The sequence below is a fragment of the Elaeis guineensis genome, chromosome 3, assembly GCF_000442705.2.
Source record: "Elaeis guineensis isolate ETL-2024a chromosome 3, EG11, whole genome shotgun sequence".
In the NCBI taxonomy this organism is placed as follows: domain Eukaryota; kingdom Viridiplantae; phylum Streptophyta; class Magnoliopsida; order Arecales; family Arecaceae; genus Elaeis; species Elaeis guineensis.
Window position 1 is genome coordinate 74,415,133 of NC_025995.2, and position 25,294 is coordinate 74,440,426.

At 39.5% G+C, this 25,294-nt stretch overlaps 1 protein-coding gene across 5 annotated transcripts in view; it reads left to right on the forward strand.

Moving 5' to 3' along the window:
* The first annotated feature begins 884 nt into the window (after positions 1–884).
* LOC105042099 (mitochondrial metalloendopeptidase OMA1) overlaps positions 885–25,294 on the forward strand; it is a 37,693-nt gene continuing 13,283 nt past the window's right edge. The window contains exons 1-3 of one of the 5 annotated variants that reach the window (XM_073253817.1): positions 885–1,976; positions 2,124–2,206; positions 6,393–6,609. In XM_073253817.1, the coding sequence (XP_073109918.1) occupies positions 1,071–1,976; positions 2,124–2,206; positions 6,393–6,594 (1,191 nt within the window). In that variant the 5' untranslated portion in view covers positions 885–1,070 and the 3' untranslated portion in view covers positions 6,595–6,609. Of the gene's footprint in view, positions 1,977–2,054; positions 2,207–6,392; positions 6,610–25,294 lie in introns of those variants that run through there. The other 4 variants (XM_073253815.1, XM_073253818.1, XM_073253816.1 and 1 more) reach the window with 4 other exon arrangements.

Sequence of the window (25,294 nt, forward strand, 5' to 3'; positions counted from 1 at the left end):
AAATAATGTAAACAGAGTCATTTTCCTAAATCTCTCAACCCGAGCCTCTGATTTCTGCAACTTCTCAATCAGCTGCACCTTAACTTGATGAAGCTTATTTGCTTCATTTTCAGCTACAGCAAGCCTTATTTGATTAGCAGAAGTCTGTAAATTTTTATTTTTCTTCCTTAAAATCTAAATTTCATCACGTAATTCAGGAATCACCATCATTATCGAGAATACATAGGAGGGTCTATCCAATCAAAGTATCCACAATATAACTCCTCATCCTACACAACATTGTTATTCTCAGATGGAGCGGAGCGTCGGGATAGAGGTGAAATCTTGCTTGTTGATGAAGAGGCCAAATTAACGCTAGATGACTACATCTATGGATTAGAAGGGACCAAAGAAGAAAAAAAGTATGAAATTTTGAGTTCATACCTGCAAAGAACGTCTTCTCCGTTGCTTTTCTCTTTTCATCTCTATCAACCTTGCTTGCTCCTTGAAGCTCTAAATGAGGACGATGAGAAGATGGAAGAAAAAAAAAAAAAGTTCTGACGTTCATCCAAATATAAATAATTATTTTTATTAATATTAGAAATTACATCGGTACTTTCTGATCACGTCAGCAAGTTCTGCGCCATGTCAAAACTCATTAGCGTGCACGTGAGTCACATGATAAATCGGAAAAACGGTGTTGAGTTTCGACGGTTCAATATTTTAAAATTAATCGATTTAAATTTTATTAATTAAATTAATAAATTTAATTTTTTTTATCTGACTGTTAATATATTCAAATTTTATTATAAAAATATATTTTTTTCATCTTTCTTCAGCTATTCCTGATCTGATTAAACCAAAGAGTTCTGGACGAGTCTACATTCTCGGTGCCGTTGTTCTCACTGGGACCCACCGCAAGCGTCAATCTCCTCTCCCCACTCCTCGCACTGGGCGGTCGGTTGGTTATTCGCTTCTCCTCCGATGCTCCCTCCGTCCGCGACACCACCAAACTCTCGTATCCAATCCATATGTCCAATTAACCCTCCTCCGGCAAAAAAAACGGGGAAATCTCCCAACTTTAACAAGAAATGAATTTTTCCCGGAAAGCAAAATCCGCCCTTTCCTCTCTCCTCTCCCGTTATCGAAATCCTCTTCCCAATATCCCATCCCCGCGATCCAATGGATTTCGACACTCTCCCCCTCCACCTTATCCCTCCGCCCCCTTCTCCCGAATCTTCCGCCCCGCCGCCCCCACCGGCGCGGGCGCCGGCGCCGGGAGGTGGCGGCGGTGCTACTATTACTACGTGGACAACCGCCCACTCCAGCACTTCCGCCGCCGCGGCGGGCCCCGCTGGTACCAGAACCCTCGCGCCGTGCTCCTCGTCGCCATCGTCGGCGGCGGCGCCGCCATCACCGTCTACTACGGCAACCTCGAGACAGTCCCCTACACAAAGCGCACGCACTTCATCCTCCTCTCCCCCTCCCTCGAGCGCCAGCTCGGCGAGTCCCAGTTCGAGCAACTAAAGGCCGCCCTCCGCGGCAAGATCCTCCCCGCCCTCCACCCCGACAGCGTCCGCGTACGCCTCATCGCCAAGGAGATCATCGACGCCCTCCAGCGCGGCCTCCGCCACGACGAGCGCCGCTGGAGCGACATGGAGTACGCTTCCGAGTTCCCCGCCGCCGCCGTCTTTGCCACCCCCGAGCGCTCCCGGGACACTCTTCTAGCATTGAGCCGTGATGAAGAGAAAATTGAAGAAAAATGGAGCCGGAAAGATGAGATTCTTGACGACAAATGGATCCACCAGAGCCGGAAGGAGGGCGAGGCTCGCAGGACCGCGGTCAAGCACTTGGAAGGATTGAATTGGGAGATCCTGGTTGTGAGGGACAGCACCGTCAATGCCTTCTGCCTTCCAGGCGGCAAGATTGTCGTGTTCACGGGGTTGCTCGACCATTTCAGGACCGATGCTGAGATCGCCACGGTCATCGGTCATGAGGTATTGCTCTGTTTTTGTTCAATTTTTCTACTTAAAATTGGTTTTGAAAGTGTCGTGAGAATTTGAATCTGATTGTAGGTTGGCCATTGTGTTGCTCGGCATGTTGCAGAAATGATCTCAAAGAATTTGTGGTTTACTTTATTGCAGTTGATTCTTTTGCAATTCTTGGCGATGCCCGATCTTATCAGTGCAATGTCAAATCTTGTCCTCAGGCTTCCTCACTCAAGGCGGTATGTCAGTTATGATCTCGATCACTTAAGAAGCTTCTGAAATCTTTCATGCGCTTACTGCTGGTGCCATCAAGAAAATTGACACAGAAAATTGCATGCTTAAATGGGTGGATCATGAATCAACAATCGACCGGAATACAATATCTTGGGGGGATAGAAGTCTAACTTTAAAAGTGTCAAGAAGCTTCTGAGTTGTCCTATTGATGTAGGAAGTCCAGGGGTTAGGAAAATCAAGGATTGAAGGGGCTTTATGATGCTAAGACTAAACTACTAATTTTGCAGATTTCAGGTTCATGTTTAAGTTTTTGACTAAAATTGATGTAAAATGAAAGAAACAACAAGAAAATCACAGAAAATTAAAAAAGAAAAAAGATAGGAGAGAAAGACAGGCAAAGGGATAGGAACTAGGTTCACTCTTTAGGGCCTTACAACCGACCTCAAATCGTACAAGGGAAAACTCTAAGGTAATCCGGAATCACTTTGGAAGTTTTGCTTCACACAAAGGAAGTCACCTAGAAAAACTAATATCATTTATCACATTACCTATCATCTTGGGATGAGGGTAGCCTTATAGCAAGAATTGCAGAATTATCCCAAACCGCCCAATTCGGGGCGTATTAAGTCGTGCTGGCGACAAATCAGGATGGTTCCAGCATTCAAAACAAGAAATCAACGAAGGAGGGAGAGAGGGAGAAGGAAAGAGAAGAAAAGAGAGGGAGAGGGATAGAGGGCCGGCCAGGCCATTGGAGAGTCGGAGGAGGGGCTCCATTCTCCTCCCGATTGACAGAAGATCCTATTTCTTTTTTATTTCCCAATTTCTAGTAAGGAGGGGCTCTTGCTAGTGGACCATTGCAAACTTGAAAATCAGGAAAGGAAAAAAGAAGCAGGGACTTATGCCCCTATTTCAATTGGGAGGAAGGTAGAGCCCCTCCTCTAGCTTGCCTCCTGGCCTTCTCTCTCTTCCTCTCCCACAGTCTTCCTCTCCTCCACCCTTGCTATCGTGTCAGTATGGGCTCTGTTAGCCTTCACCATATATCTCCCTTCCTCCTTCCCTCTCCTTCTCCCTCCTCCCCCTCTCTTCCTCTCTCTTGTTCTCCCTCTCCCCTGGTCTTTCTGATGTGCCGATTTGGACTCATCATGGAATAGCATGGGGGCTTATCGAGCTGTGTCATCGGCCGATCGGTCCAGGCCCCGGTACCGGCATGACGAATCTTGCTTATAGATAGCTTGAAAGTAACATAGGATAAATTGCACCTCCACAAAATACAATTACAAGCTAGCCCTTGGTTCATATCCGAGTAACTTTTATTGGCCAAATAAGATATATTGTGGAATGGGTAAACTTAAAATACAACAATGTTTCTTGGCACTCAAGCAAGCGCATAGAGTCGTATTAAATTTTTTGCTAGTCAAGTAAGATTTAAATAAAGTAAAGTTGCTGATGCTCAAGCAATTGACCTAATTGACTAAGAAATTGCAAAACACAAAAACTAATAAAAAAATATATGGACCTCATTAATGATTCAAACAATACGACTAAGGCCTTGTAAAGTTTGAAGACTAAGTTTTTGTCTTCATTAAGATTCTAATCAGCCCTGGATATGGCTTGAAGAGTTTAAATTTTGGCCTTTATTAAGCTCTCAATCAGCTTTGTATCCATTTGTTTCCGATCCATAAATTTTTTATTTCAATGTCAACGACAATAATAAGTCTTGAATGTATGTTGGTTTTGTCAATCCTCCCCAGCTTGTGAGAATTTGCCTCCAGGGAATGAAGATTGCGGTATAAATTGCACAACTCAAGATTAGGTCTCTAAAGTTCTTTTTCTAAGATCCATGTGATCTTCAATTGGTCGACATTGCTACTTTAGAATGAGCTGATATCCAAGTGAGTGGAAATGATCTGGTCATCTAAAACATCTCCAATCTCTTCTCTTTTCTTAGGAAAAGTGGTGGTGGTGATGGTACAGCTAGGGTGGATGATGTAGGATATGCCTGTGAACTAGTAAAAGAGGGACCAATAATTGGTTGTCCACCAAGGGATCATTAGTTGATTCCTTCTAGAGGGTGAAATCTTCTATATTAAGTGGGGCTAATTCCCATGTCACGAGGTAAATATATAATATGGGTGTTGGCATTATTCTTTGGAGAATCGTATGTAGTCCTGTATTTTTGGCCTGAAATTTCTTTAGAACACTCTTTACAAGAAGAACACCCATCATCACCATATCACCTTCTCAGAATTCTTGAAACCTGCAATGGAGATTTGTGGCAGATTTGTAATTTTGACCGTTAAGGATAATCTTTCGTATAGTCTCGGCATTCAAGTCTAAATGCCTAGCAAACTTTTGCAGGTTCACTAGGTCTAGACTCAGGTGATGAAGGAATGAGTTCTATAGGTTTTGTAGCATTTGATATGTGACTACCTTAAAGGATATGACTTGTGGATTTGGTGTATAGAGCTGTTGTATGAAAATTCTGCCATAACATTTGGCCCCAACTTGACATGTGATCATTAAATAAACACCTAATGAGATACTTAGAAAAAAAATATGAGAAAAAGCACCGAAGGAGATCTTCTGGGCTGTGATTCACTTCAAAGTTTGTTCATCCGTCTATGGATGATAAGCTAATGAACATTTGAGTTTGGTGTTTTGCATCTTTCATTGGGTCTTCCAAAAGTAACTAAAATCTAACACTACAATCTAAAAATAATTGTCCCAAGAAGGCCATGTAATCTCATGGTCTCTTGAAAAAAGAAATTTGCGACATTATAAAATGAGTCAATTTTGAAAATCTATCCACCACAACAAGCACTGGATCATAATATCTAATGGCATGTGGAAGTTCTAAGACAAAGTCTATGCAAAAATCTTACCACAATGTGTTAGTATAGGCAACTGTGTATAGAGCCTTTTGGCTAATTGACAAGTATGATATTGTGAAACTATGCATGTGAATCCCTTTTAAGGCCAGACCAAAAGAACCTATCCTCAACCATATCAATGATCTTATCTTGACCGAAATGACTGGCAACACTGATCAGCTGTCCTCACAAAAATAATCTCATCAATAATTAAGGTTACACTCTTGGAAGGTGCATCACTGATCAATGAATTGTAAATTTCACTAAGATCTCGATATCAAACATATTCATCTTATATATGCTCAGTCAATCACCTTGATATGAGTAGAATAGAAGATGACCACTACTTTACTAGGTGCATGAGCAGGTTTATTCTTAATAGCAGACTGGTGCTTAAAAACAACTGCTAGATAAACTTGAACCATTTGAAGTGTCAGAGGCATTTTTTTTATTGAGTTAAAATACTCAAGGGTTTGATGGTTTGAATACAGCACAAATTCTCTAGGTAGGAGATTATTTCTCCAATATGTCAATACCTGCAATTGCATGCAATTCTTTGTTATAGGTGGAATATTTTGTCGAGCCTCATTTAGTTAATAACTAAAATAGGCAATAGGAAGGTCCACTTCCTACCCCTGAAGCATCACGAACTACCTCAAAAACTTTTGAAAAGTCTATTAGTCATACAAGCAGGGGCTTGTGTTGTTCTCTCTTTTCTCTCTAGATATGCCTTGTTTGCAGCTTTTTACCATTTAAACTCTGATTTTCTTATACAATTTATTATGGGAGTCATATGGTACTAAAACTCCAAACTTCATGTGTGTTTTGAGGTTATGGCCATTCTCTATTGGCTTGCACTTTCTCAGGGTCAGTTGCAACTCCTTCAAATGAGATTACAAAACCAAGGAAGATATATTGTGAGCACATAAGAAAATAGAGTGCATAAAAAGTACTTGTCAAATATGTAGAAATGTTCTTAGTTTGGCTTTGGATAAGGATGTCATCAAAATAAACGAGGAATTGGCGTATGAAGGATGGATTACTTGAGTCAACTCTCATGAAAATGTTACTCAGTGCATTGGTCAATTCAAAGGCCACCATTCATAAAATGATCTTTGGTTTTGTATGTTATTTTCCATTTATCTCTAGGTTGAATTTGTATTTAGTAATACCCACTTTGAAGGTCAATCTTAGTGAAATTTATGGATTTGGCCATTATATCCAACATACGAGTGCCTAGGTATAGGAAATCTATATTTGATTGTGATTTTGTTGATGGCTCTACTATTGATACACATTCTCCATGTATAATCTTTTTTAGGTGTGAGCAATGCGAATACTTCACATGGGCTCAAACTCTCTCTATGAAGCCATTCTATAGAAGCTCATTTACTTGTTCTGGGTCAGCATGTTCTATTAGGTTAATGCTACAGTGTGGTAAATTTGGTAAGCATAACCTGGGAACCGTGTCTATGGCATGTTTTATGTCTCCTAAATGGGACTTTATTACAAAGTTCATCTAGTCTTAGATCGTGGAATTCAAATAGCATCTGGAGGTAATTCAACTTCATCATTAGCTAATGGTTCTTGTACCTCCTTAACTACTAGACATAAGCAATCCTCTGCACTTTACTCACATGACTAAATTTCTATTCTATTAAACACATGAAAGGGTTATGTAGTCTCCATTTTTGCTACTTGGTTTCTTTCCTTTGACCTTTCTTGTTGTCAATGGGTTGTAATGGATTCAACACAATTTTCTTGTCATTATGTTAAAAGATATTACTTTCATTCTCTCATAATAGGTTAATTTAAGTCATAGCCATCACCTCCCAAGCAGTATATGAGCTACATCCCTAGGAAGCATGTTGAACCAAACTTGGTCTTCTTATGTGGCAAATTGAATTGTGGCCAAGTAGCACAGTTAAGTGGCATGGTGGTTTTATTGACCTAAGCTACTTACATAATGATGAGTGTGAATTAGGTTTTAGTTTCATCCTTTCTAAAGCACTCATGGAGCCAAGGTTCATACTACTACCCCCATTAATTATTACTTTGCAGCTTTTCCCACTACTTTTGATGTATAAGATGAAGGTATATCCCCAAACATCCACACCCTTAGATGCCGCAAGTAGACACCTCATGACATTCATCCTAGGATTGTCATCCTCAAATATTTGCAATTCCTCATCATTAGCAACCTCATTTGGGATGCGAGCAATCTCCAGTACCTCACCCTGAACATCCTTCGAACTTGCTTCAACATGGAGGTTCCTAGCTTGCTGGATGCGAATGGATTAATGTCTAGGCTTAAAACAATTATAACCATGATTTACTGTACCCCATATCATTCAGTATGGGACATACTGTACCATACCGATCTTGTACTGGTATGCTGTCTCATATCATATGAACATTCGGTATGTTGTCTTATACCATATAGATACTTGGTATGCTGTCTCGTACCATATCAAATTGCATATCGCTAATGTAAAGGATGGTACCGGTATAATCGGGTTCGATATCAAGATGACGAATCTTGATTATAACATCGAACACTACTTCTACCTTGTTTGAAGACTCTGTGGCAATATCCTTCTCGTTAGTGTTTTGGGGTTGGCAAATTGAATAATTGCTGCCTCTAGGTGCTTTCGGAGCGATGTTGGTGTACCTAATAGTCCTATCACCTTTGATCTTTTCATGGTGCAGTCTCCCTAACTTGGGAACTCAATTTCCTAGTGGCAGGAATCTAAGGTATCCAAAGTCAAGGGCTAGCTGAGATATTTTCTCTAGGAAATCTACCACATGACAAAGTAACTCATGTTGAATATCAGCTCCTAATCTTGTACAAAATCTAGGGGGAGGTTGATAAGGCATCTCTTGGATATTACATCAGATCATAAGCTCATCGAATTTGCTCATGTATTCGGCAATTGCCATGCTGCCTTGTCTCAAGGTGAGCTGATGTTCCTCAAACATTCTTGACATGGCACCATGAGATATTTTAACTTCCCTTCATCTCATTCCAATGTCTGATAGGATCTTGACTTAATCTTGTTTGACATTGATTCGTTATTGATTTGCTTAACCCATCAACTTCATATTGGCAAATCACACCCGTTGACTTGCTAGCATATTGCAATAGTCAAAGTACTGGTCCATACCAATAAGCCAGCCGAGGAAGAGATTAGGGTTTAGTGGCCATCATATTTTGGGGTTTGACTTTAATAACCTTCATTGTGATGTCCTCCTTATGATCACAAAAGACATGTCTCCTTTGACCTAGATGGTCATACTTAACATCATGCATACCCCTAATTGTAGGGTGAGCAAGTTGTGGTGCAGGAATCCTTGAAACTTTACTAGAATATCCATGTGGTTCATCATCATGAGGTTGTCCATTGATGGCAGAACTAGAACAAGCATCTGTACAATCATTTCCATTTCAAGATGGTGGCACACTGTCCTTTTGCTTGTTTAAATATGCTTTAGTAGGGTTAGGAAATTTTTCATTGTCTTGATTGTCTTGCACCCTAGACTTATTATGAACTCAAGTAGTTTCTAGGGTATGAACATGTCGTTTTAGATTTTGCACATCAGCCAAGACATCTATTCTAGCAAGAATCTGGTGTGTTGATCATAAAGCTTATCGATTGTATGCTTCTATAAGATCATACAGATTCGGTTAACATGGTGGTCCAACCTAGGCTATAATACCAAAATAGCATAAGGCAGTTGATGGGTTAGAAAAATCCAGGGTTAAAAGTTCTCTATGATGCTAAGACTAAAGTAAAAGTTTGCTGGATTTTAAGTTCAAATTGAAGCTTTTGGGCTGAAACCAAAGAAAAACGAAAGAAGCAACAGGAAAATTGAGAAAAATTAAGAAAGAAATGGATAAGAGTGGAAAGGACAGAATTCGGACTCACTTTGCAGGGCCTCATACAAAACCACAAACTGTGTGAGGGAAAACTCAGAGGAAGATAAGTTAGAGTCACTCATCTACTTCGCATCACATAAAAGAAACTTGCTTGAAGGAAACAAGCTGTTTTCATAAACCAACATTACCTTCCATCTTTGGGGGCATCTAGTAATTTATAGATAGACCAAAAGTGGCATAGTACCTTCCATTCCCTCCACTAAAGTACCAAATAACAAGCTAGGCCTTACTCATGCCATATGACCTTAACCTTAATTGGTCACTTACAAGTAAACTTGAGATTAAAATTGGCCGAGTATGATAAAATAAGATTAAGATTTGTTACCTGGCACTCAAGCAAGTGATTTTAAGGCTGTGTGAGGTTACTTGCTAGCGAAGATTAAAATATTTTAAAGTTTATTGGTACTCAAACAACCGACCCAATTAATTAAGCAATATGTACTCGACTCAACCAAGCCTAAATTCCAAAGTAATTGGGGTCAGGCAAATGAATCCTTTTGCTCCATTGCAGTTGATTTAGGACTAAGTATAATATATGGTATGAAAGATATAATAAAAAGATAAAAGATCTCATTAATGACTCGGATCATGGTATTATGCACTGGTCCAAACCGGTCGGTACATCCCGTACCATACCGTATCGGCGAGAAATCGATTCGGTTCAAGTGGATTTTCGGAAAATAGCCTGAATCGGATCAAACCGGTCAGTTTGGTATGGTTCGGGGTGATTCGGTCCGATTTTTTTTCTTTTTTTTTTTTGTGTGTTGTGTGGGATTTTTTTATATCTGGTACGGTACCATATCAGTCGGCAATCGAAACGGATTTCGGTACTGAGTCTGTGAACCTTGACTCGGACAATAAGAATAAGGATTTTCAATCCATAAACTTTTATTTCTTTGCCGATGTTGATAATAGTCTTGGATAGGGGTGGCAATCAAGTCGGGTCAGGTTATAAACGGATCAGATCATAAACGGATCGGATCAGAAAATCGTCAATCCAAATCTGATCTGTTTATTAAATGGGTCAAAAATTCAAATCTGAACCCGACCTGTTTATTAAACAGGTAATCCGATCCGACTTGTTTAATCCGTTTATTAAATAGGTCAAATTAGGTTAAACGGATTAAACTGGTTAAACGGGTTAAACAGGTCGGGTTAAATGGGTCAGAAATAGGTTAAATAGGTTAAATAATTATCTGACTCAATCCGATCTGAATATTAAACGGGTTAAACGGGTCAGATATGTAAAATCCAAATCCAACCCACTTATTAAACGGGTTAAACGGGTTGATCCGTTTATGACCCAAATCCGTTTAGCCTAAATCCAAACCTGTTTATGGCGGGTCGAACACGGGTCGGATCATATTTTGCCAGCCCTAGTCTTAGATGCATGTTGTTTTTTATCACCTGTGCTATAAATTTGTTGATTTTATATCCTCTAACTTATGTTAAAGTGGACCTCAATAAGTTGCAGCTTTGAATTTTCTTCTATTCTAAAGGTTAGATGTATACATGCAAGAGTTAGAACCTGATAATTTTGCTGGGTGCCAAGGTTGAAAAACTGATATCTTAATGTACTATAAACTGAATGCTAAATTTGAATTCAGCTCAGTAAATAGACAAGTAATTATGTCAAGGTTGTTAAGGGCGCTAGGCGCTTGACCCTGTCTAGCACTTGAGGTGCTAGGCATTGAAAAAGCGAGTGCCTGATTGAAGTTAGGCACCATTTTTTTAGGAAAAGATAGAAAAAATAAGAAATAAATATAGTCTATTCTAAAACTAAAAGTCTTCATTACAGCCTATTGTTCTAATGATCTAATTTAAAACCAAAAGTCTTTATCAGAATTTTTGTCTAAACACCACACCCAAAAGATGAGAACTTTTATGACTTTTCTGTTTTCTCCATTACTTACACAAGGTAGCCTATTGTTCTATTCTAAAAGTCTAAAACTAAAAGTCTTCATCAGATTCTATGCCTAAGTTGTCATAATGATCATCTCCTCCATCATCAATTAGGTCATTCTCTACGTTCTCCTCAATCTCTTCTTTTGAACTAGAACTAATCTCTTCATGATTTAAGTTTGGTGGCTCTGAATGTGAAGTTGAAGCTGCTGCTGATCTTGATCTTACTTGCAATCTAGTATTTTTTCTTCCTTCTCCAACACCTGCTGCCCTAGCTACTGCACCCCATGTCATCATCACCAAACACCGAATCATACTCGACATCCATAGAATTGACTCCTTGCATGCTAGACTTTCCAATCAACCACTCATTACACTCATCAATTTCTTGCAAAGAAATAGGATCAATAACATTGCGCCAATCATATCTCTCTTTAAGCTTTTGATTGTCCTTGACATACACTAAATCGCTAAGCTTCTTTTGCTCTAGCCTATTCCTTCTCTTTGTGTAAATCTACAAGTACCAATCAATCATTTATCAAACTTGTTGAGGAATATAATATTACTATTATTTAATAAGATTTGCATGTGCAGCACATGATGTAAGTAACTAACCTGTTCAAACACTCTCCAATTACACTCACAGCCAGATGCACTGCAAGTTAAACTAAGAATTTTAATTGCTAATTGTTGTAAATTTGGAGCTGAGCTTCCATACAAACTCCACCATTCGGCTGCATTGCAGATAAATGAAAAAGCGAAGAGTTTAGAATGAGAACATCTGAAATTCTGAATAAGTTATAAATTCTGAAATTCTGAATAAGTTATAAATTCTGAAATTCTAAGCAAGTTATTTAAGTTACTTGGAGCCTTTGTTGTCCTTGATCTAATAGCCAAATCCCAAATAGGCCTTCTTCCTTTTTGTACACATGTAACTCAGATATGATATGATCTTGCACTTCTTGACTTGGAGCTAATTTTGTTATGCATGCATATAGTCTGGCAGTCACTTCCTCATCAAATTGTATATTTGGGTTATTATAGAAAAACTCGGGATTCGAGTAATAACCAACTGCATGAAGAGGCTGATGTAGTTGGCATTCCCATCTTTTGTCAATAATCTTGAAGACTTCCTTGTACTTCTCAAGTTAACCTTTTGCTTGTGAATGCTGTGCAAAGTAAGATATGATGTGCAAAATCTGGTTTTTCCAGCCCTAACTAAGTCCCTCCTTTTTGTGAACTTCCTCATCATGTTTAGAACACCAACGTGGTTGTAAATAAAACCGGTAAGTGCAACTCCTCTATCAATAGTTTGTTTAACTTGTGGAATCTCCCTAGGATCTTCCAACATTAGATCCATGCAATGTGCTGCAGTTGATGTCCAATAAATATGTGGCCTCTTCACTTGTAAAAGCTTTCCTATTTCAAACAAATGCAAAAACAATATGCAATGCAGAATTAAAAATCAAAATTAGAAAGTCTCTTCTACATCACAATATACAACTGGAAATCTAGAATATTGGCATTAAAAATCAGGATTAGAAAGTCATACCAGCCATGATGAAATTTGTTGCATTATCGGTAGTTACTTGGACAACATTCGCCTCTCCCACATGTTCCACAAAAGAGTCTAACAACTCAAACATTTTCTCTCCAGTTTTCACATATGATGAAGCATCAATAGATTTTACGAACATTGTTCCAGCAGGGCAGTTCACCAGACAATTCATTAAACTTTGAACCCTCTGATCAGCCCATCCATCTAACATCACAGAACATCCATGCTTTACCCAAGCTTCCTTATGACTCTTGAACATATCATCTGTGTATGCCAATTCTTTCTTAAGCAGTGAAACTCTTAACTCATGGTAGCTTGGGGGTTTTAAATTAGGACCATAGTGCCCAATTGCTTCAACCACACATTTAAATGCATCTGAATTTGCAACATTGAATGGTATTCTGGCTTGGTAGAGCAGATGAGCAATATATTGACAAGCTTCTTCTCGTTTCTTTTTGTCACATGCATCTTGAATGTTTGTTTGCTTCAATTTTCCTTGCTTTCAAAGTTGAACCACTTTCTCTGGTTTCTGATACACAAAGGAATCCATTGGACCTTTATGTCGTGGCTTCTTGACATTATCCATCCCTTTATTCGTGGCTGAACCAGATGCTAACCTTCTTCTGAAAGTTTGATTTTTAGCTTCATTGTCATTATCTTCAATCTCAATCATGTTGTCAAAATCGTCAAAGTGTGGCATCTGATCATAATTCTCTTTGTGGGGTTCTTTCTCTCGGACATGTAATTCAGCAGCTCTTTTCTCACATTCTCAGGGCATTTGAGACATGCTTTAGCATTTTTAAACTTTCTAATTTGATGCTGTTTTGCCCTAAATATCCCACTTTTTGTCACCTTAGAACAGAACATACACGTAACAGAATTGGGATCTTTAGGATCTTTCAAAAAATTATATTTCCAAGAGAAATATTTGATCTTTAGGATCTTTAGGATCTTTTTGTCACCTTTGTACTGCTAGCATTGGCTGTTGCACCCTCTGCTGCGACCATTGTAAAACCAGTGCACTGCTGACTGCACAAAGCAGAGAGTCAGGGATGAATAGAGAACTGTTTTATTGAAAAAAAATACAAACATGCTCTGTTTTATTAAAAAAAAATACAAACATGCTCTGTTTTATTAAATAAAAAACAGTCACTAACAGAGAAGAAGGAGCTTAAGAGGAGAATAGAGAATAAATAGTGCCATTGTAAAACCAGTGCACTGCTGACCTGCTTTGTGAATGGTTTTATTGAAGATAAATACAAATATGCTCTATTTTATTGAATAAAAAATAGAGACGGACAGAGGAGGAGGAGAGGAGATTAAGAGAAGGAGAAGAGAAATAAATTGTGAAAAGAGGGTGAAAAAAGGAACAAAATTCATACTTTTTTTTTTGATTGGGCGCTGTCAACTTCAATAGAGGGAAGGGAACTGCTCTAGCCATCCAAAATCCAAGAAAGTTGAAGGGGTACAGCTGCATAGGGTGCATGTAGTTGTGACTCTTTAATCTCTTTTTAAAATCTATTTGTCTCTTAATTTTTTTTAATAAATTACTTAAGTATCCTTGTTTTTTGTTCTTTTAAAGGATTTATCTATTATCCATAGCTGTAATTTTAAATTGAAGTGAATTACAGCTGTTAAATTGGAAGCTAAACAGTCAGGGGAATAAAATCAGTTTTAATTGGGCGCCAGAGTTGAGTGCCTTGCGCCTCGCTCTAGGTGAGTGCCTAGGCGGCAGAGGCACTTGCCTGGTTGAAGGCGCCTCGCCTGGAGGAGGCTGAGGTGCTTTCAGTGAAGGGCGCCTCGCCTAAGCACCTAGGCACACCTAGGCAAGTGCCTTAATAACGTTGAATTATGTCAAACATTTTATGGCCTAAACCCAGTTATATTTGATCCAAACCCTTTTAAGTTTGTGCTGGGTTGTAGTCGAGTCAATGTTTGGCACCCTTAACCTTGATGAATATGGGAGTTTTCCCAATAAATATTTAGAATTAAAATATTTCGGCCATTTTTTTATTGGGGTTCGCTTATTATTAGCAACGTGAATCAAGTAGAGCTTTTGAACATGTGATGTAGAACTTTTGCAAAAGGTTAAAAAATTGGTATTAGGCCCCATACTAACTTTGAGTCAGAACAATCTATTGCTAAGAGCCTAGGACAGTATTGGTATGGTTGGAGTGGATCGAAACTATTAGCATCAAATTACTGGTATGCTTTGGTTTGTCCTAATTATCATGATGCATCCTAAGAGTTGGTATGAATTGATGCAATCAATGCGAACCAATGCGATTGGTACCAATGTTCCACACATGTGCCAATCTCATTTCCCTATCAAAACAATATGATGCTGGTGGTAGTTCCACCAAATCGGATGGAACCACTTGGCTCGGGACATGCCGAACCATATCAATAGAGGATCTATTCGAAAGGAGACACTGACGAGGAGAGGGAGAAGGCAAAAGAGGAAAAGATAGAGAGAAAGGGAGGGAAGGAGAGGAAAAGATTGGGGAGGGCTGCCAAAGGGCCATGGAGGCCGCCAGAGGGCCGCGAAGGCCCCTGGTTGACCGCAACGGGGTAGTGGGAGAATTGGAGAGAGGAAGAGAGAGAGAAGGGGGAGGAGGGAGGGAGAGGAGGGGAGGAGAGGGGGAGGTTGGTGGTGGCCACTGGAGGGCCGCAAAGGCCCCTAGAAATCCCCCCTCTTTCGAATGGAAATAGGGGTGAACCATCCCTATTTCGATTTGATTACATTTTTTTTGCCGACTCATAGTGAAGCTGAGAATTGTGTTTCTAGCTTCACTATGAGCCGATAAAATAAAAAAATCGAAATGGTGATCATCTCTGTTTCGATCCGAAGGAGGGTGAAACCACTTCTTCGGTCATCCAAGGGCCATCGGCGGCCACTGCAGGGGTCTCTGCCATCTCCCTCTCCCTCTCTCCTCCCTCTCTCTCTTCCTCTCTCCAATGCTCCTTGTCCTGCTATTTCAATCTGATAGAAGGCGAAATCACTCCTCCGGTCATCTGAAGGCCTCCGCATCCTTCTACCAGCCACCATCAGCATCTCCGCAATCCCCCTCTCCTTCCCTCTCTCTCTTCCTTTCTCTGGTTCTCCCTCTTCCCTCTCTTTAGTGTGTCGGTTCGAGCCCGATATAGAATGGTACGGGGGCGTACCAAACCATACTACCGGCCGGTTGGTTCGGATTCTATTCTGGCATAGCAAACCTTGGGCAGTACTATGTTGGAGTGGGGCTTTCAAACCCTTGACTTTGTTCTTGTCTACCCAATCCTACTACTTAATGAACTCTAGGAGTGATGCTTACTATCTCGATGTCATACATATGGCTTAAGCATGATTCACAAGGAAGCAAGATGTTTGTTGCATCTGGTAGGAAATTTAAGCTGCTGATATGCAATCATAAACTGGAAAAAAAATAAGATCATAATTTTTACATTCTTAGTTTTAATTAAATAGGTGATGTCGAAAGAATGGAAGGTCGAGGAATGAAATTTGCTGGTCTCTTATCTGAGTTAATTTTTCCAACTCTTTCTTTAACAACAAATCAAAATCTCGTTTTATTCCTGAGAGACGTGTTGATGAGTTATCCTTCAAGGGAAAGAACATCTTCAAAATTCTCTTTAACAATTCTTACATGATATTTGACTTCATATGAAACTAAGTACGAAATCACAGTAACTTACCTGATCAGCTGAAAGACAGTTTTGATCGTTTGTCGCAGTCGGTGTTCTCAAGGCTTGGGTCACAGATGCTTCTGTTTATATTTCAGTTTTCGGGCTTTTATTTGCTTTCTAGCAATTTTGCACCTATTTTTATGGCCAGGTCCCATTTTAGGTGAAGCTGATAAGAAATTGTTTCAAGTCATTGTAAATTTATTTTTAACTGATTTTGATTATTTTGTGATAAAATAGTGTGCAGTTCCAAGATAGTGGAGTTTCAGGTTGATTAGGAGTTTTGTTTCGTTTAATTTGTCTTAACCAGACTCCTAATTTTGCTATACATAAGTTGGGATTCCTATTATTATTAGAAGACATTGTTTGGGTTGTTGGAATGTCTATGATAGGGTTCTATGAAGAGTGATGAATTATTAGAAGACATTTTTGTTTGAATGAATGAATGAGTTCCTTTATGTAGGTTTTTCCATGGTCTCTGTTATTTTCCTTCAGCTACCATTGCTCCTTTATTCTCTCTTCCTCATATTTATGCACTTCTGTGCCTCAGATTAATTCTTTGATTTGTAATCTTTTAGATTTGAATTTAGGTAATTTATTTTATTTCAATTATTGTTATTGTAGAAAAGCTGGTTAGATATATTCAAATTGTTTGCTTTTTTTTTTTTTTTTGCTTGGGCTGTTCCTCTAGTGGTTTTGCTGCCTTAATTTGGGAAACAATAATATCTAAGGGATACTCTAGGTCTAGTTTGGTTTAGGAGAGGTTTTAAATTTTTGGAATTGACTTTCAAATTAATTTTGATGTCTTTTGTTGTTGCATTTTTTAAACATATGATGTATGCAATTATTAGAGAGTTTATGAGTATCTTATTCTTCCTTTTCCTATTTCCTTTTAGGTTGAAAGTTTGAGATGTCCTAGTTAAGTAAGCAGTTCAAGTTAGTAAGCCTTTATTATGTATTTTGTTATAAAAGGGGGAGATTGATTTTTGGACAGTTTGATGCATTATTTCTGATTTCTTCTTCCTGTTCATTCCTTTTGTCTTTCTGTCTCATGTCTTAATTATTTTGAGACAGGATCAATCTTCTATGAAAATTTTCTGCATAGATCTAATTTTATTTTTGTATTTCAGAAAATGCTGCTTAACTGAAATATATTCACATATTAATTGATTGTAAATGCGATCTCTCACATCAAACTACAAATTTACATTGATCCACAGCTTGGATTGATTTTTCATTAGTTAAGATGCATCATGTTTCCTTGCAAATGTAACACAAACCGAATCAAAGTTTAGCAGGTCAGCAAACCAGGCTAGTGCCACTGCCTGTCTATAGAGCCACCAATGGATGCTATAGTTGTCAGAGAATGGCTGCGAGGAATTTTTAGAATTCAAGCAACGAAAGAGGGTGTTAGATGCTAGAATTGTTTAGGATTCAAGTATGTGTCCTAAGAAACAATGATGTTAATTACAGCAAATCCTAAAAATGTAAAACCTGAGGAAGAGAGGTTCCTTATACTTGAAGGAGATAATGGTGGTGAATTCATTTCCATAGATAGAGGTGTCTATGGACAGAAGCAGTAATTGGAATGTGAATGGGAGATTTTCTTGTGACATGTCACACAATATCTTCATTGATGGTGGAACTGCAGAAAATGTTGTTTGGTTAAGAATCGAAACTTGAAGATTGACTGCAGAAAATATCTGTTTCAGTTGGCTTGTCTCAATTGCCATGAACCTTTTATGGTGAAACATTGGTGTTTGTTTAGCTTTTCCATTGAGAAAATCTACCCTGAGGAGGTATCATGCGATGTGGTTCCTACATCCACTGCACATTTTGTAGGGTGACATTGTGATGCGGGACAACCCTAAAGAAGAGAGAAAAAAAATCGATCCTAATGATCAAGCTCTCTTCTGTTCATCAACAACAAATTACGTCCAGCCAGGGGCTTATTATTCCCAGGACAGACAGTATAGTTGCCTATACTCTGCTCAGGAGGCGTAATTGATTGATACGAGACTAAAGCGAGATCAATCTAAATGATACAGATGAATGCCATTCGAGAGATCAGTAAACAACTAGTAATAGAGAATTTCATAAACAGATAGCAGAAATTAAACATGCTCACGAGTAAATGCAAAAAAAAGAAATAAGAATGGAACGAGAGAAAATAAAACATTAAACCCGTGAGAAAATCCAAGAAGATGATAAGATTCCGGATCGTGGTAGTTAAGAAACTACTCTGATTAGGGCTCTTAATCTTTTAACCAAACAGATCCATCGATAAAGAACTAGGTCTTTACCAACATCGGATGAAAATTAAATCAAAGATCAACTGTTAAGGAACGAAGGTCCTTGACAGCATATGATCTGTAGAATAAGAAATCACTCCTTCTCTCAGCACGACAGATGAAAATTCTGGAGGAGACAGATCTTCTCTTGACGGAATAGGCTTGCGTGGGTAGATGGTGGAGTCGATCAGAGTCGCAGGAACACTGAATCTTAAGTAGAAGGAATAGGATAGAAAGTGGGCCTCACATCCTCCCCTTGTGGGGCGATTTTGGGTCTCACACCCTCTCCCTCTCGGAGCGATTGACACAAGTATTTGTGGAGTTTGTAAAATCATTCATTGTTTTCTTTCATGAAAGATACAAGGATTTATATAGGACTCTAAGGGTCCTATTTGTTTAGGAATCTCTTATTTTTACAAGGAAGAAATCAACCCTCCATAAAAAAGTAAAGCATTATAATCTACCATAGGAAAGAAATCAGCCTTCAACAAAATAAGTAAGTAGCCAAGAACTCTTAAGGAATTCTAAGGAAGAAATAAATTTCATGTGGGTGCTTGATGCTTGACACAACTTGACATGAGCACGGCATATGCTGGCATGCATATTCTTCTCTTGGCATGTGGAGAGTGGTGGCTCCAAAGGTGACGTGGACAAATCCAAGTATGGCCCTATGGACCCAAAGCCAAATGCATTAAAATTTATTGACTGAAAATAAATAACTGAAGTAGAATCAATTTAATGAGGCTTCTTCGATCCAAATCGAACTTAAATTATGTTGCCGATTTTTGATGGCTCTGGTGTCCGCACCAATTCTCCCGAGGTGGGAAAAACTCGACCCTGTCGAGTGTGGGTCGATTTCGCTCTGGTGACGCTCAAGTAGATCGGGATCAATGCGTTGCAGCTTTCTCGAGTGATCCAGGTATCTTCAGACTCCGGTCGACCTCGCCATCTGACCAGATACCGCTGATAGCCTCGACTCCGGGTGGAAAGGATCTGCTCATCCAAAATTCTCTCAATCTGATCGTGTTTTGCTGACATTTTGGCTGGTGGACACTCAGGGATAGGTTCGCTCTCAAAGGTTGGTTCAGGCTCAAATGGCTCACTAGGTATCCGAGTTGGTTTTTTATAGGCGACAAGATCTGTAATGTTAAAAGTAGAGCTAATTCCAAAATCAGAAGGTAGGTCCACAACATACGCATTTGATCCGATTTTCTTTATGATCTTAAATGGACCTGCTCCTCGGGCATGTAACTTCTTCACGGTTCCGGGAGGAAACCGTTCAGGCCTCAATCGAACCATCACATAGTCTCCCTCTGCAAACTCTTGAACACGTCGATGAGAATCTGCATTCTGTTTATAAACTTTATTACTCATACTAATTTTTTTACTGATCTCTTTATGCAGACTCTTGACATGCTGTGCAAATGACTCTGCAGATTCGGAAATCCTAGCATGCATGGGTAGTGGGATGAGGTCTATTGGTTTTCTAGGTTGATATCCATGAACTACTTCAAAAGGACTCATGCCAATGGACCTATTAACAGAGCTATTATATGCAAATTCGGCTCGGGGCAGCAAAAGATCCCAGTTACCCATATGTTCCCCAATCAAGCAACGCAAAAGATTTTCAAGACTCCTATTAACCACTTCGGTCTGACCGTCTGTTTGCGGATGATAGGCAGAAGAAAACTTTAGTTTTGTGCCTAAAAGATGCCATAGGGTTTTCCAAAAGTAGCTCATAAATCTAACATCCCTATCAGAAACAATGATTTTAGGCAATCCATGTAGTCTAACAATCTCATCAAAGTATATCCTTGCAACTTTCGACGCATCAGACGTTTGGCAACAGGGCAAGAAATGGGCCATTTTTGAAAATCTATCTACAACCACTAGAATGGAATCATGCTTCCTGGCTGTCCTAGGTAATCCCAAAATAAAATCCATACTAACATCTTGCCAAGGACAGTCTGGTATAGGTAAGGGTGTATATAAGCCGGTGTTTTGTTTTCTCTGCTTGGCCACGGCACATGTTCTACATTGGGCAACAATTCGGACGACATCTCTTTTCAAGCTTGGCCAAAAGAACTGGGCTTCTACCAACTCTATAGTTTTATTCCTACCAAAGTGTCCAGCTAATCCTCCAGCATGTAATTCCCAAACTAAAAAATCTCTCAAAGATGTACGGGGGATACACAAACTAGTTCTCTAAATAGGTAACCATCCTGAAGGGTATATTCACTACGTTCTCTAGATGGCCCCTTACGTAAAGCGGTAAGTATGTCACCAAAATCTGGACACTCCTCATAATTTTCTTTAATCTTATCAAAACCAACAACTTCTATACTAACGGTGGACAGCAAAGTATGACGACGACTCAGGGCATCAGCAGCACGATTCTCTACACCTGCACGGTGTTTCAAAACAAAAGTATAGGCTTGCAAAAACTCGACCCACCTACCGTGTCTATGATTCAATTTCTTTTGAGAATTCAGGAATCTAAGGGCCTCATGGTCAGAGTACAAAATAAATTCTTGCGGTAGCAGGTAATGCCTCCAATATCATAGGTAGAATACTTGAGTTTAGAATCGTTAAGTTTCTCGCTAAAGTATGCTACCGGATGACCTTCTTGACTAAGGACACCACCAATCCCAACTCCTGACGCATCGCACGCTACTTCAAAAACCTTAGAAAAATCAGGGAGACGTAAGATTGGGGCATGAGTCATCTTGTCCTTAATGTCTAGAAAGGCTCTATTGGCTGCCTTAGTCCATTCAAAATTTTTCTTTCTAATGCAGTCAGTGATGGGAGCGACTATGGTGCTAAACCCTTTTATGAACCTACGATAAAAAGTTGCTAATCCATGAAAACTCCGCACGTCATGCACACTCTTGGGCACCGGCCACTCAACTATTGCTCTAATCTTTTCAGGATCAGCAGATACACCATTGGGGGTAACAACAAAACCTAAAAAGATGATATGGTCTGTCATAAAAGCGCACTTCTTAGGATTAGCATACAAGCTTTCTGTTTTAAGAACTTGACACACTCTTTGGAGGTGATCTAAATGGTCTTCCCTAGTCCGACTATAGATCAAAATGTCATCAAAATATACGACTACAAATATTCCTATAAATGATCGTAGTACTTGGGTCATCAACCTCATGAAGGTACTAGGGGCATTAGATAATCCAAATGGCATCACCATCCACTCATATAAACCATTTTTTGTCTTGAAAGTAGTTTTCCACTCATCTCTCGGTCTAATCCTTACTTGATGGTAACCACTCTTAAGATCGATCTTAGAAAAGATAGTGGATCCGGCCATCATATCTAACATGTCATCTAACCTAGGGATGGGAAAGCGGTACTTAATGGTGATCTTATTAATGGCACGGCTATCTATGCACATCCTCCATGTACCATCCTTCTTTGGAGTCAGTAGTGCAGGAACCGCGCAAGGACTCAAACTCTCCCTCACAAATCCTTTTTTTATCAGCTCTCCAACTTGTCTTTGTAGCTCAGCATGCTCATTAGGGTTCAACCTATAGTGGGGCAAGTTGGGTAGGGTAGATCCAGGAACTAAATCAATGGCATGTTGAATGTTTCTCATAGGTGGTAAGTAATCTGGAAGATCCTCAGGAAAGACATCATGAAACTCAGCAAGAAGGCTAGCTACTTCCTTAGGATAATCCACTTTAGAATCCTCACGAACTTCTCTAGCAACAAGCATCCAAACTGGTGATCCTTCACTCATGATCGTCTCTAATTCTTTAGCACCTATCAGATTGAGGCTTTTCTTCTTAAGATTTTCTTTTGGTCCATCGCCTATCTTTCTATTAGTAGCCTTAGGTGGGGAAGGATTAATCGTGATCTTCTTACCCTGATGAGTAAAGCTGCAGGAGTTGGTACGGCCATAAATCGTAACATCATTGTCGAATAGCCAAGGCCGACCTAATATGATACTTCCGACTTTCATGGGTAAGACATCGCACCACACATGATCTTGATAGGAATGAAGCTGGATGGGCACACGACATCTAAATTTGATGGGAATAGAGGAGGAATCAATCCAAGATACACGGTATGGACTAGGATGATCTACAGGAGTTAATCCTAATCGCTTAACCGTGTCGGTGGAGATGGCGTTGATACAGCTACCGCTATCAATGATCACCTTACAAATTTTATCGCCAAATTTTATGAAGGTATGGAAAATAGAGGTCCTACGCCAGTCTTCACTTTCCTTAGTTTGGGCTAGGACATACCTAACGACTCCAAGCCTAAGGTCTGACTCAGGTGTGGCATAACCTAGGATGTCCTCAGTACTCTCAAATTGCTCGGCTAAATCTGGATCAGCTTCATAAACTTCCTCCTCAATATTTTCTAGAGTTTCTCCTTCTAATTCTTCTACGAATAATGATCGGTTGGGGCATTGTGCAGCAAAGTGACCGTAACCATGGCACTTGAAGCAATGAGATCGAGAACTACTTCCTTTTGATAACTCTCCTATAGCTCCTTTTCTTTTATCTTCTTTTCTCCCAATAGGATTTGTAAGTGGAGGTCTGTTACTAGGAGTTTGATTAATATTAGGTCTCGATCCAGAAGGGGTTACTCGGTTGGGTTCAGGACGACGGGGAGTCGAATATCTAGAAAATCTTTCAAAATCTAAGGCAAGTTGATAAGCTTGTTCCAACGTGGTTACCTCTCGCAGAAAGAGCTCACGCTGAATATCCTCTCGTAATCCAGCTCTAAATCGAGATAAGGTAACAACTCTATCTTCGGCTACTCCACATCTCATGAGGTATTCATCAAATCTCGTGATATACTCGGTGACTGATCTATTCCCTTGAGTAAGCCTCTGCCATTGATCTAAAAGTCTTTGTTGGTAAGAGGTGGGGAGGTACTTCTCTCTGAGTTTTTCTTTCATCTCATCCCAGGTTTCTATCGGATCTTGTCTTCTCTGATTGAGAAGACGCTCTACACTTTCCCAATAAAGTCGGGCTTGCCTCATCAATTTCATCCTAGCAAATCTAACTTTCCTTGCTTCAGACATTTCATACCATCCAAAATAGTGGTCCATACCTGATTCCCAATCTAGGTACTCTCTCGGATCTAGACAACCATCAAAACTTGGGGCTTCGACTTTCACATTCCTAAGAATATGCTCATCTTGATCGAACTGGTTATGGTGCGGACGTGCCCCTATAGGTCGATCAAGTTCTAGATTCCTACCTCTTTGTCCTATAGGTAGTCGGAGAGACTCAGGTTCAGGTTGTTTCTGCCTAGCTTCTTCTAATACCACTATTCTCTCATCCATGGCTTTCATAAAATTTTTCATGTCATCAAGCTTTTCAGTCAGAGCATTAATGATAGCTGCTATATTGGGATCCATATTGGTGTTGGGTGGGGAAGTAGGATGTTGGTACCAGGTACCTGATCTAGTGGTCATGCAACTCTAAGATGCAGAAATAAAGTGCAATAAAAAATTAAAATGCTTGAAAGTAAAGTACGAAATTTAGAGTACGAAAATTTAACTTGCGAAAATTTAAATTGCTGAATTTAAACTAAAGCCCTAATCAACCTGCTCTGATACCAAATTGATGCGGGACAATCCTAAAAAGAAAATCAATCCTAATAATCAAGCTCTCTTCTGTTCATCAATAACAAATCACGTCCGGCCAGAGGCTCATTATTCCCAGGACAGACAGTATAGTTGCCTATACTCTGCTCAGGAGGCGTGATTGATTGATACGAGACTAAAGCGAGATCAATCTAAATGATACAGACGAATGCCATTCGAGAGATCAGTAAACAATTAGTAATAGAAAATTTCATAAACAGATAGCAGAAATTAAACATGCTCACGAGTAGATGCAAAAAAAAGAAATAAGAATGGAACGAGAAAAAATAAAATATTAAACCCGTGAGAAAATCCAAGAAGATGATAAGAATCCGGATCGTGGTAGTTAAGAAACTACTCTGATTAGGGCTCTTAATCTTTTAACCAAACAGATCCATCGATAAAGAACTAGGTCTTTACCAACATCGGATTAAAAAAAAAATCAAAGATCAACTGTTAAGGATCGAAGGTCCTTGACAGCATATGATCTGTAGAATAAGAAATCACTCCTTCTCTCAGCACGACAGATGAAAATTCTGGAGGAGACAGATCTTCTCTTGACGGAATAGGCTTGCGTGGGTAGATGGTGGAGTCGATCAGAGTCGCAGGAACACTGAATCTTAAGTAGAAGGAATAGGATAGAAAGTGGGCCTCACACCCTCCCCTTGTGGGGCGATTTTGGGTCTCACACCCTCTCCCTCTCGGAGCGATTGACACAAGTATTTGTGGAGTTTGTAAAATCATTCATTGTTTTCTTTCATGAAAGATACAAGGATTTATATAGGACTCTAAGGGTCCTATTTGTTTAGGAATCTCTTATTTTTACAAGGAAGAAATCAACCCTCCACAAAAAAGTAAAGCATTATAATCTACCATAGGAAAGAAATCAGCCTTCAACAAAATAAGTAAGTAGCCAAGAACTCTTAAGGAATTCTAAGGAAGAAATGGAATTTCATGTGGGTGCTTGATGCTTGACACAACTTGGCATGAGCACGGCATATGCTGGCATGCATATTCTTCTCTTAGCATGTGGAGAGTGGTGGCTCCAAAGGTGACGTGGACAAATCCAAGTATGGCCCTATGGACCCAAAGCCAAATGCATTAAAATTTATTGACTGAAAATAAATAACTAAAGTAGAATCAATTTAATGAGGCTTCTTCGATCCAAATCGAACTTAAATTATGTTGTCGATTTTTGATGGCTCTGGTGTCCGCACCAAGGTGGAGGTGGATC